We start from the raw sequence: 12,506 nt of genomic DNA, 5'->3' as shown, positions 1-12,506 counted from the left end.
TTCTAGAAATCATGAGTGGCATCAACTGACAGGCATTAAGAAGCTAAGACCCTCGGTCAAAGAAATGAATAAATTCTGCCAATGCTAATAACTTGAACTTGCAAGTGGATTCTTCCTCAGCCATGCTGCCACATGAAAATACAGTCTGGCTGACACCCTGAGCAAAGGACCTAGCTAAGCCATGTCTCAACTTCCAAACGACAGAAACCGTGATGATAAATGCATGTAATTTAAGCCACCAAGTTTGTGGTAATGTGTTATGTGGCAATAGCTAACTACCACAAAAGCAATGGTATAACACAACTTGCTTTCAAATAACTACCTTTCTGTTGTGGAACCATGAAACAAAGTGTCCAGGATAGAGAGCAAAGGCCATTGGGACAGCAAGACCAGTCTTAGCTTTGGAATATGTCCATGTCTTTGCCTAAAAGTCTCTCAGCCTCTATGCCTGGTTTCCAGGGGGCAATCCCTGTGGATTTACCACAATTGCCAATGTTCCAGCCTCCTGACAAGGAGCATTAGAAAGGAAGAAAGGAGGCATGATCATCTCCCTTGAACTTCAACCAAAGGGTCTCAATGGTCTCTCTACAACACAATTTTTTATGATCCTCAGCAAGAGCCCCATGGCGGGCAAGAGTGACAGCCTGGGATGGATTTAGGCTAGGATGGCAAACACATTCCATCTTATAAACGGACAGGGGTAGCTTGGGATGGCTTCTTGCAGTAGGACAGTATCTCTGCTCCAGTCTTCTGATACAGCTTTTCATTCCCAGCCTTGCTATAGATATTCCTTGTGGTGAAGGTCAGAAATGAGCACAGCTGGGCATGTTCCTGGGAATTAAAATATAATCACCCCTATTTCTGCATATTCCCAAACAGCATTTACCACCTCCAATCTCCATCTCTGGCCAAGGAACATCTTAACCCCACTTCTTTCTGCAGTGAAAGCAATGGACACTTTGTGACCATCTGGCTCTCTCCTCCTTCCATGTGTGTGTAGTAGTGGCGGGAGAGATGACATCATCAGAGGTAGGCAACAGCAGTGATTGAGAGGATATAGGCCATCTGAGCTGTGGCTATGGAGAGCCAAAAACCCTAAGGTGGTCAGTCTTTCCCGCAAGTCAAAGTCATTGTCTCATACCTCCATATCTTCCCAGGTGTGCCAGCAGAAAGGAAAGCACTTTCTTGGTGCCAATGAGAAAAGACTCTGATTGGTATGGCTTGGATCACAATATTGACCAAGGGCGTGGCATGTTCTGATTAGCAGCTCCCTGACCAAGAAAAGGGCTTCCCAGGTGGCGCTAGTGGTAAAGAATCTGCCTGCAGGAGACAGAAAAGACAGGGGTTCATTCCCTGGGTTGGGAAGATCCTCTGGAGAAGGAAATAGCTGCCTCACTCCAGTATTCTTGCCTGAAGAATCCCATGGATGGAGGAGCCTGGGGGCTACAGTCCATAGGGTCAAAAAGAGCACACACGCATGACCAAGAAAAAGCATCTAGCTCTGTGTGTGTGTGTGTGTGTGTGTGTGTGTGTGTGTGCACTAAGTCGCTTCAGTTGTGTCCAACTCTTCGCGACCCCATGGACTGTAGCCCACCATGCTCCTCTGCCCATGGAATTTTCCAGGCAAGAATATTGGAGAATGGTTGCCATTTTCTTCTCCAGGGGATCTTCCAGACCCAGGGATCGAATCTGTGTCTCTTACATCTCCTGCACTGGCAGGAGGGTTGTTTACCACTAATGCCACCTGGGAGTAGGGGGAAATAATTTTTCAAAAGCAGGAAATGCTGTTCTGGGAAATAAATATCTGCCCGTCACAAGCTGTGATCTTCTCTCTCACTCAATATACATTTCAGGTGGTACCACAAGGTCCTGGTTCCTGTCATACCTGTGCTTCTTGCAATGAGCAGTGAACTCTCCTTTTGCCTAAGCCAGTTAGAATGGGGTAAGTTCACTTGCAAACAAGAGGCCTGGTTAATACCTCGCTTATTACTGACCAGGCTCTTTCAACTGCGGCCTAAAGTCATATAATACTTTATGTTTACAAAGAGACGTCTTACACTTTTCATGGTTTACTCCCAAAGATGGAAGAGCTTTCCATGTCCTAAATTGTAATTTCTCAAAATGAAAGGTAAGGTAAAGAAAAGAAAGGAAGGTATCTTGGCCAGTAATTCAACTACATATCAATTAAAAATAAATCTGAAAAAAAAAAAGAAAATTCTGGCCCCAAACAAGATGCTTTCTTACAGGTGGTTGTATTTATTCATTGATCATTCTCAGATTATCACCCACCTGTGTTACGTAGCAAGAAAAACATCCTCTGAGAAACATCTATTACAACCTGTAGAACACAGACAAGTTACCAAAATTTAGATAATTAAATCTAGAATGAGCACATCTGGAGAGTCATCTCAAATTACACTTTCAGGTACTGAGGACCTGAAGTTTTAGAGTGTTTCTCTGGCTCCAGACCAACAAAATTACATCCCTGCTTACCTAGTAACTTCACTTTTGGGAACCTACGTAAGAAAACAATCAGAAAGCTGGGCTAAAACTTGGATAAAAGATGTTTATCAAAATATTATTTATCACTGGAAAAACACCTGAGTCTTCAAAAATAGAATGGTATAATAAATTGCACACAATACAACTCTAGGCAGTCATTATATATATTTAAATACACTCACTGACACGGAAAAATACTTTATACTATTAATAGTAATAATGCTAACAATTATACCAGGTGCGATGCTGGGTACTTCTTTTTCGTGTGGGGGGGCACGCACACCACACTATTTGTGGCATCTTAGTCCCCCAACCAAGGACTGAACACCAGGTCCTTGGCAGTGAGAGTGCAGAGTCCTAACCACTGGACCACCAGGGAATTCCCACTGGGTACTTTATATGTATTACTTTGCTTAATCCTTACAACAATTACCATATGAAGGATACTATTAATATTTTCTCATTACAGATGAAGAAACAGTGACTTAACAAGGTTATGTAGTGATGTAATCACACAGATGGGGAGTGTGTAAGGACAAATCTGTAGTAGATAAGAAAGTGAAAGTGAAGTTGCTCAGTCATGTCTGACTCTTTGCAACCCCATGGACTGTAGCCAACCAGGTTTCTCAATCCATGGAATTTTCCAGGCAAGAGTACTGGAGTGGGTTGCCATTTCCTTCTCCAAGGGATCTTCCCGACCCAGGGATTGAACCCAGGTCTCCCACATTGCAGGCAGACACTTTTACTGTCTGAGCCACCAGGGAAGCCCAGTAGATAAGAAGCTACTACACTATTCGGCAGGAGAGGCATTATAGATACATGATTCCAACTTTTTATTACATAGGCATAACCCACACAGGTTATTTTTTAAATATTTTTAAGCGAATACAAGCAAGCACAGACCTGTCAGAATGGATGCTGCAACCAATCAGAATGGAAGTCAGAAGTAAACAACCCAAATGGCCATCTGAGTTCAGTAAGCTTTTGCTGTGTAACAAAAAACCCTGAAGTGTAGTGGCTTAAAACAAGCATTCTATTGACTCATGATTCTGTGGGTTGATAACATGGGCTGGGAGCAGCAGCGAGGAGGTTTTTCTACTGGTCTTACCTAGGGTCACTTGTGTAGCTACAATCATTTGACAGCTCGACTGGGACTAAATGGTCCAAGATGGTGTCACTTATGTATCTGGCCTTACATATGCATGAGATCTTTCATCCTCAAGGAGGCTAGCTCAAGCTTCCTCATATGGCAGCAGCAGCAATCCAAGAGAGCGTGAGCAGAAGCTTTATGATTTCTTGAGGTCTTGCTTAGAAGTTGTACACTACCACTTTTACTGTATTTTATTGGTCAAGGCAAGTCACAAAGCCAGTCCAAATTCAAGGAGTGGGGAAACAGACTCCACCTCTTGATGGGAAGAGCTTCGATGAGTTTGTGGCCATTTTAATTCACTACACTGTACATACCAACTTAGTATCAGCCCTACCTGTGTATGTACATAGAAAAGACTAGAAGGAAGTCAGCCTACTAATTGGAATTATTATTAACTTTTTCTATTTCTGCACTTCTCCAATTTTCCTAATCAATATGCATTATTTTTATAAACAGAAAAAAAAACTATGACACCTTCCATAATAGTTTAATAGAGCAAATTGGACAGCTTCACTTTGGCATGGAAATCAACAGAATTCCTTCTTTCCTAGTTCTACCATTTCCTAGCTGTGGCAGTTTTGTAGCCCTCTGAGCCTCTGGTTTCCTTTGTTGCAAACATGGAGCTAACATTAGCTATTTCACAAGATAGCTGATATCAAATGAGACAATGACTGTAAAACATCCATGATGTCCCTGGCCGTTTCCTTTCCTGCAACTCTTCTCCTGCTCAGACCTCTTCAGTTATAGGAATTATATTTCTGATAAAGATTAAATCTGGTTGTAAGTAAGTAAGTAAGTGAAGTCCCTCAGTCGTGTCCAACTCTTTGCAACCCCGTGGACTGTAGCCTACCAGGCTTCTCAGTCCATGGGATTTTCCAGGCAAGAGTACTGGAGTGGGTTGCCATTTCCTTCTCCAGGGTATCTTCCCGACCCAGAGATTGAACCTGGGTCTCCCACATTGTAGGCAGACCCTTTACCCTCTGAGCCTAAAGTGAAAGTGAAGTCTCTCAGTCTTGCCTGACTTTTTGCAACCCTGTGGACTGTAGCCCACCAGGCTCCTCCATCCATGGGATTCTCCAGGCAAGAATACTGGAGTGGGTTGCCATTTCCTTCTCCAGGGGACCTTCCCGACCCAGGTCTCCCGCATTGGAGGCAGACACTTTAACCTCTGAGCCATCAGGGAGTCTGATTGTAGTAAACTACAAATATATCTCTAAAGTAAACTGTATGTCCTGAGGGGTTCTTTCAAAACTTGGACCTACTTTATTATAAACCCCCAAGTACCTAGCATAAGAGTCAATAAATAGTTGTTGATTTGTTGACTCATTAACCAAATAAAAGTTTTCCAAATGCTAGGCAGTTAACCTCTTTCTATGCAGTTTTAAATTTAAATTCCACTATCAGGAGCAGGTACTGTTGGTCACTCATGGCATCGATCTATTCCTGACAATGGAGAAACTGTTATGCCCAAGTCGTGAAATCTCCCAATGACCACCAGGGAGCCGATATCCAATGCAAAAGCAAGAGAGTTTTTATTACCAAACTCGAGCTGGGGCTCCCACCGATACCGACGCAGTGACTACAGGGAGGAGCCCCGGGTCTTGGATTACATTGCTTATATAGGGAGTATACATGGAAAAAAGGATTTCTAGGTACGGGAACATCTGATTGGTCACTTTCTTTCGAAGGGTTGTGTGTTGGTTCTTGATTGGTCCCTATTGTCTAGGTAGACCACAAGTTCCTGAGCGTTAAGTCAGGAGATTTTGGTCTGGGGTCCGATTGGCTTGTGGGCAGTGGGGTGAGGTCAGGGGATTTCCAAAGGCTCTTGGATTTCCAAAGGCTCTTTTCCCGGAACCTTACAAAATGGAGTTTTTCTGTTAACAAAATGGAGTAGCTTAGATTCTTCAAAACCTAACTTGATTCATAAAGAAAATCCACATTTCTTAGGGTTCTAAGCTCGTGCAAAAAACACAATAAATGAGCTTTTTCTAGCCACCTGTTTTTCTGAATGGGCTCTTATTGTCATAATGGCAAAGTGAAGCATAAAATCATGAAACTGAAACTGGAAAAGCAGAATAAATAGAAAAACACATATTGTGTGTTTTAATAACAAACAACCATTATTCTAAAAGACTAAGCAGACCACATTGAAAACGGCCTTGTTTTTGCTTCAAGGAGGCAGTTATTATTAATGCTTAGTCACAGAGTTCTAACTTACTGTTAGTACTAATTCCGTAAGAAGCTCTCCTGGGTCTTCCCACAACACAAAACAAAGCAGGGGAAGGAAGGGCTTATGTATGGTCATCCCAAGTGCAATAGTGTCAGAAAACACTACCTAAAGTGGCTTAGGCAGATGAGAATCAATGCTATTTTCAAAGATGTTTGAGAAACATTCCATAAACTCTCACAATGACTCACTAGGCATGATAGCCCCAGAGGGTGGGAAGGGGAGCTACTTTTGCTTTCTTTTCTACCTACAGGATATTGCGAGCAGAGGCAGAGAGTTATGTTGAATGTTGGGGGAGGGGTCATTTGGTGATAATCCAACCTACAGACTGAAAACACTGCAGGCTCCTTTTATGCTTTCGCTCTGACTCAGCCAGGAACCCAGGCTGGTTAGTCAAAGCAGGGCCCTCAGAAGGCCTGTCTGGGAAGGTGGTTTGTAAATAAAAACCTGTATCTGCAAAAGGATGGAGTACTTGCTCCAGTGGGTATAACCCAGGAAGAGCTATAATCTAATCCAACTGTTCTCAGACATTCTCCTCTCAAGACATTTAAAAATTATTGAAAAATTCTAAAAGCTAACCTTTGAAAATTCTAGAAAACATGAGAACATACAAACAAACCTTCCTTTAGCCACCAAAGCAAGGATGTCATCATACATCCTGTAAATCTGTAATTACTTCAAAATAAAAAGTTTTAAAGGAGGGGAGAAGAAGCGCAGGGAATGAACAAGGAGGGAATATAACAACTTTAAACAGCAATGGAAGCCAGAAGATAGATGTCATCAATATGCTGAGAGAAAAGAACTTCCAACCTCAAATTCATTCACAGTGAAATAAATCCTCCAAGAACTTTAGGATAACTGAAAGACATATTTAGACAAGCAAAACAGAAAATGTTATAAGAGCGGACCCTCACTAAATGCAAGTCAGAAGGAGTGTACCTCAGGCAAAAGGAAAGTGTTTTCATAGGAAAGCCAGAGATTTTAAGAAAAAAATGAAAACGAAAGAAGTAAGAAAGAAAATATTCTGTTAACTCTAAAAATTGCCAGCAGAGGGGGAAAGAATTATTGAGGAAGCCAAATAGCTTACCTTGGGAAATTCTAGAAAACACAAGAACATGCAAGCACACATTCCTTTAGTCATGAGAGCAATGACGTCATCATACATCAGTTCTCTGGAAAATTCCAGCGAAACTAAGAAAGGCAAATGAAACCCTATTATTACTATGAAGCTAGCTAGTTCTGAAATGATCTTGGAACCCACAGGGCCCCCCAGACCACCCTATGCGAGCCGCTACTCTAAACCTCTCATCCCCTCGCCGCTCAAAGCCAGGTATCTCCAGAGAAGAAATTGTCAAGTCATTGGTCCAGGGCCCAAAGGGGAACCTCTCTCTTCCTTTTGCAAAGGTCACTTAGGGGACGCCTAGGCTGGGCGGTCGGACTTTCGGGAAGCCTCCACCACGTACCACGAGAGGGCGCCGCTAGAGAGCTCAGCCTAGCGCCTCGCCGCCCGCACCCCGCCCGCGCCGGCCAGGTTCACACAGGGGCCCGGAAAAGAGGGAGGCGCCCGGAAGAGGGGGCGGTCGCGACCTCATTGGACGAGGCGCCTCCGCCTCACGTCCCAGGGAGGGGCTTCTTCAGGCTAAAAAGCAGAGAGCCCGGCGGCCGGAACGCGCGCGGCTCCAGTTGCAGTGAGCTGCTTGTCTTCCGTTGTTCGCCGAGGTTCGCCAGGTCATGGTGCCATCCTGACTGGGAAGAGGACGCTCCCGGGAGACGAATGAGGAACCACCTCCTCCTACTGTTCAAGTACAGGGGCCTGGTCCGCAAAGGGAAGAAAAGCAAAAGACGAAAATGGCTAAATTCGTGATCCGCCCGGCCACCGCTGCCGACTGCAGTGACATCCTGCGGCTGATCAAGGTAGCGGGAAGCTCGGGCTCCTCCCGAGGCGGAGTTGGGGTCCTTGTACCCCGCAGGTCCCCTTTTCTCCGCCCGCCTACCCACAGCCCCGGCCAGGCGGCGCCGCTCCGGGCGAAACTCGGAACGAATCCCCGCCCCGCGCACCCCCTTCCCCCGAGCTGTCCGGGCCGGGGCCTCACTTAATTTTCTGCTTCTCTTCCTTTTTCCTTTTTCTTATGTGCCTTAACCCAGGAATTGGCTAAATACGAATACATGGAAGAGCAAGTAATGTTAACTGAAAAAGGTAACGCATCAGTGGCAGGGCAAGGGACGAGCGTCTGGGGGACGACCGTCACCGACTCCAACGCTGTCTCTGCTTCCCCTTCTTGCAGATCTGCTAGAAGACGGTTTCGGAGAGCACCCCTTCTACCACTGCTTAGTTGCAGAAGTGCCCAAGGAGCACCTGACTCCGGAAGGTAATCGCCCTGTCCTTCTAGAAGCCGAAGAGACCGAGTGTTGTGTAAGACGTAGAGTCCGCTCTGTAGAAGCACTGACAACACAGGCTTAAGTTACTTAACTGAGAAATTGGCCAGAAATAATAGCCAGCCAGTGTTCAAAGTACTGAAAAAAAAAAAAGTGCTGCACTTAATAATAGGGCGGGTCAAAAGAGCTCTTTAAGTATCAGTGCTGTGGAGACCCGGAAGAGTTTGAGCTGTTTATGTAAGTATCAGAATGCGGTGGAGACCCGGAAAAGTTAGGTATAAAGTCATTTGTTGTAAATTCAGTTTCATAAATGGTTCTTGTTTGACCCTAACGTAACCTTTTTTGTATCTGTGTTAAATTACATTTTTTTCTTTAATTTGTCCCAATCTTCAGGTTACAGTCTCTAGCTTCGCCATGTACATGGCCCTTCCGTGTACATGGATGGGCGGGGAGGTAACTAAAAGATCCTTTACACAATAAAGTAGATGATCATGATAAATGAGGTAAGGCCCTATTATCACACACTTAAAACACGGTAGATCAGAAGCTCCAATGTACTCGCTTCCTATTTGGGAAGGACTATAAGATGGCTAGAAAGTTTAATTTGAAACTTATGCCTCCAATTGGAATTACAGACACCTATTAAGAAGAAGTCGGATGCTTTTTTCCTTTTATTTTTCTTTGTTTTTTTTTTTTCTTTGTTGTTGTTTTTCTTCCTGGTCATTGTTGAATGGCCAAAAGACAAAGCCAAATGGGGAAGTTGATGGGCCGGGTTGGGGGGTGATTAAGGGGTTTTTTTTGTTCTGAGGTCATTTCCTCCTGCTAGAAAAAAAATGAGCAAAATACATAAGGGATGAGGTACTTTGCAGAGGTATGTGGATGTTACATCATACCTGAGTACCTCTGTTTCTTCCGACTTAAACACTGGGGAAAGTAAATTGAAAATGTGTGAATTGGAAGGCAAGTTCTGAAATTAAACCTTACTGTTTCGGCCTTATGTCCTGACCTTAAGGAAGCAGGGTTTCTAAACTACAAATACTTACTATTCTGAACTGCCGTGTAAACCTGACTTATTCCCAAGTCAACATACCAATATATCAATAGGATGTGAATAATGTGTGTGTTTAGTTTAAGACCATAGCACTTTCACTCTGGCAAGTAATGAAAGCATTCTCACTTCCTGAGTGTGAGATCCAACAGATTGCCAAGTGGCCAGTCCATGGTTTTAGCCTGGGTTCGGCTAGCTCTAACGTGTGCTTTTTGTGAAAACATGTTCTAAGAACAGTGAGATCATCCAACAGTGATCTGGATTGCACTAGCCTAAAAGTCAGAAGATAGTCCAGTCCAATGGCTACTTATTTTTATAATACATGCATGTATATTTTTTTAAACTTATGATAGGCTTCTGATTTTGCACCTACAACCTTGACAGATTGTTTTTCATCCATAACTCATGTGATACTCTTATTACAGGACACAGCATTGTTGGTTTTGCCATGTACTATTTTACCTATGATCCATGGATTGGCAAACTGTTGTATCTTGAGGACTTCTTTGTGATGAGCGATTATAGAGGTATGGTTGAGTTCAGGGGGGCTGCTCTAAAGAGAAATCGGGGCTTGAAGTCCTTAAAATGACTTTTTAAAATGGTACTTCTCGTTCTTTCAGGCTTTGGCATAGGCTCAGAAATTCTGAAGAAGCTAAGCCAGGTATGTCTTGGAGTTTGGTTTCCAAATTTGCAAGGGTTACTGGATTATTTGAAGGACTGAATTGAAATTGGGTCTTGGAAAGCAGGTGCACTGTCACTGAGTTCATTTTCCTCTCCCATGTAACAGGTTGCAATGAAGTGTCGCTGCAGCAGCATGCACTTCTTGGTGGCAGAGTGGAATGAACCATCTATCAACTTCTACAAAAGAAGAGGTGCCTCTGATCTATCCAGCGAAGAGGGATGGAGACTCTTCAAGATCGACAAGGAGTACTTGCTAAAAATGGCAGCAGAGGAGTGAGGAGTGCTGGTGTAGAAAATGACAGCTTCCATTCTATTTAGAGTAACTTCTCAACTTATCTTGCTTTCTCTCCTCTTTGTAGTGAAATAATAGAATGAGCACCCATTCCAAAGCTTTATTACCAGTGGCGTTGTTGCATGTTTGAAATAAGTTCTGTTTAAGATGGCAATCTTGTATACAGATTGGAGACAGATTTCTCTATTAACATCTTTTGATAAACAACAGGTAGTATGATAATGTCTATGAAAAAAACTTCATTCTTGTGAGTCATTTAAATGTGTACAATGTACACACTGGTACTTAGAGTTTCTGTTTTGATTCTTTTTTTTTTTAATAAAGTACCCTTTGATTTAATTCTCTGGTGTAAGCATTTTTACTGATCCTTTATTTCATAGTCATTTTTCTTGCTGTTGAGTACAAAGTAAAAATGCCCAAGAAACATGATAACCTTACAATTTTTTTAAAAGAATTTTTAATCCAGTCTAAAGTGTCTGATGGTCAGGAGCTGTGTTGTGCCTGTATTCCCAATGTCTAGAAAGAAGCCAGTTGAATCCCAAGGTTTTATATGTAGCAACATATAAAATATGACCTTCTGTTGATGACACTGTACACTTAACCCAACAGAATTTTCAAGAGCTTACAAACTCAGGCCCCACAGTAAAAAAGCCCATTTGTTACACCAGTAAAAGAGGTGGGAATGGGATTCTGAAACACTGGAAATTGGGAGGAAAAAACATCTTGCTCACAACAACCTCATCCCACACAAAACACTAGGCTGAAGGGAAAGTAGATCACTTTGCTAGTCAGGCAGGAATAAAAATTGCACATTTTTACAGGAACCTGGTAAACTAAAAGGCTGGAGTTGGACACAGGTACAGTCAGGGAAATCACCATCCTATTTGGAGGACAAGTTTCTGGAACTGTGTTAACAACATGGACATCTGTGCAGAGAAAGTGCAGGGGTGGTTAAAGCCACTGGGGATGGGGGAAGAAGTAGCTAAGACCTTTCTCCAGGACTGAAAATCAAACTCCAAAAGAGGGCTGAGGAGGAGACAGATAGGTGAACTCTTTTTTATTACTCATGACACTGACCTAAATTCCTAAAGCCACTAATTCCCACAATGTTAGTTAATAATCACTGTACTGATTTCCAAGATGAATCTTTTCCAAAAGAATTCATCAGATAACTGAAAAGCAGTACTCAGTATCTTCTTTCTGTGTTCTCCAGGAAATAAATACTGGGCTTCTCACTCAAAGGAGGATTTTGGCCTGCATGCCTTGGTTTCAGTATTTTGTGGCTTCCTAAATTAGAAGGCAGCCATATACACAAGTAGGGTCCTGTACTGTACTTAACAGGAGAACCTTGGGATTAATTGGTAGCTTAGAGAGTATGTCATGAAAACAGGATTCGAGTCAATTTTCAACCAGGGTCCTGCTCGGCTGGCAAATAACTATAGGAGAGAAATGCTGGCAAGCATAAAAAGGGTTAATGAAACACAAGGAGCTTTGTGGGGAAAGACATTTTGAAAATTGTGTTTTGGAAAGTGGGCCTCTTTGAGGAAAACAACTACATGCTGACTGTGGTTAAATATGTGAATGGATTAACCAAGGGAGTTACAATGTAACTCTTTGTTTTCTCATCCTTCTTAGAGCTTAGCCCTAAAGGCCCAGTGTTGTCACCATGAAAGCTTTAATGAAGTTTTTGTGTCCACTTTAAAGAAGTCCCTTAAGTTTAAAACTTAGAAACTGAAACACCACAGCATCAGCCCACTGAATATTCAACTCTCGTTACAAAGACACCTGTTTAAAAACAACTAAAAACAAATCGGCAAAGCTTGAAATCACCAGGCAAGTAAGAAAGCATGTTCCAGGGAAATCAAAGGGAATAAAAAACAAAAACCTGAAAAAGTGGCAGGGTTCGGGGAGAGACTCCAGGTAAACAAGACTTCTGTAAAGATAACTTTAAAAGTACTATTTTACTAATATGTTATGCCTAATATCATTTGGGAAGAATAGTATTTCAGGCCTAAGAACTTGCCAGTTCTTACGTAAGAATATTTTCTGGTTTTCTCTGCTTAGTTTAAGAAAATAACTCTTATTTGCTAAGTTTAGTATCTCCCTTAAAAGAATAAAATTGTAATTCTTGATACAGCTAAAACAGGAAGTGGCTGGGTCTGTCCACACATAGGCTCAGAAGACATCCAGCCACCAACCTGGTTATAGGGTCAATAGTAGAGGGATGGTC

At 42.7% G+C, this 12,506-nt stretch overlaps 1 protein-coding gene across 1 annotated transcript; it reads left to right on the top strand.

The window, feature by feature from the left end:
• Positions 1-7,543: 7,543 nt before the first annotated feature.
• Positions 7,544-10,615, top strand: SAT1 (spermidine/spermine N1-acetyltransferase 1). The gene is made up of 6 exons (XM_052663076.1): positions 7,544-7,793; positions 8,025-8,076; positions 8,165-8,248; positions 9,729-9,830; positions 9,924-9,964; positions 10,091-10,615. Exons 1-6 carry the CDS (start codon positions 7,728-7,730, stop codon positions 10,259-10,261), a joined length of 516 nt encoding a protein of 171 aa, XP_052519036.1. The 5' UTR covers positions 7,544-7,727; the 3' UTR covers positions 10,262-10,615.
• Positions 10,616-12,506: the final 1,891 nt, after the last annotated feature.

Source organism: Budorcas taxicolor, chromosome X (assembly GCF_023091745.1).
Source record: "Budorcas taxicolor isolate Tak-1 chromosome X, Takin1.1, whole genome shotgun sequence".
In the NCBI taxonomy this organism is placed as follows: domain Eukaryota; kingdom Metazoa; phylum Chordata; class Mammalia; order Artiodactyla; family Bovidae; genus Budorcas; species Budorcas taxicolor.
This window is presented reverse-complemented; position numbering and strand designations above follow the sequence as displayed.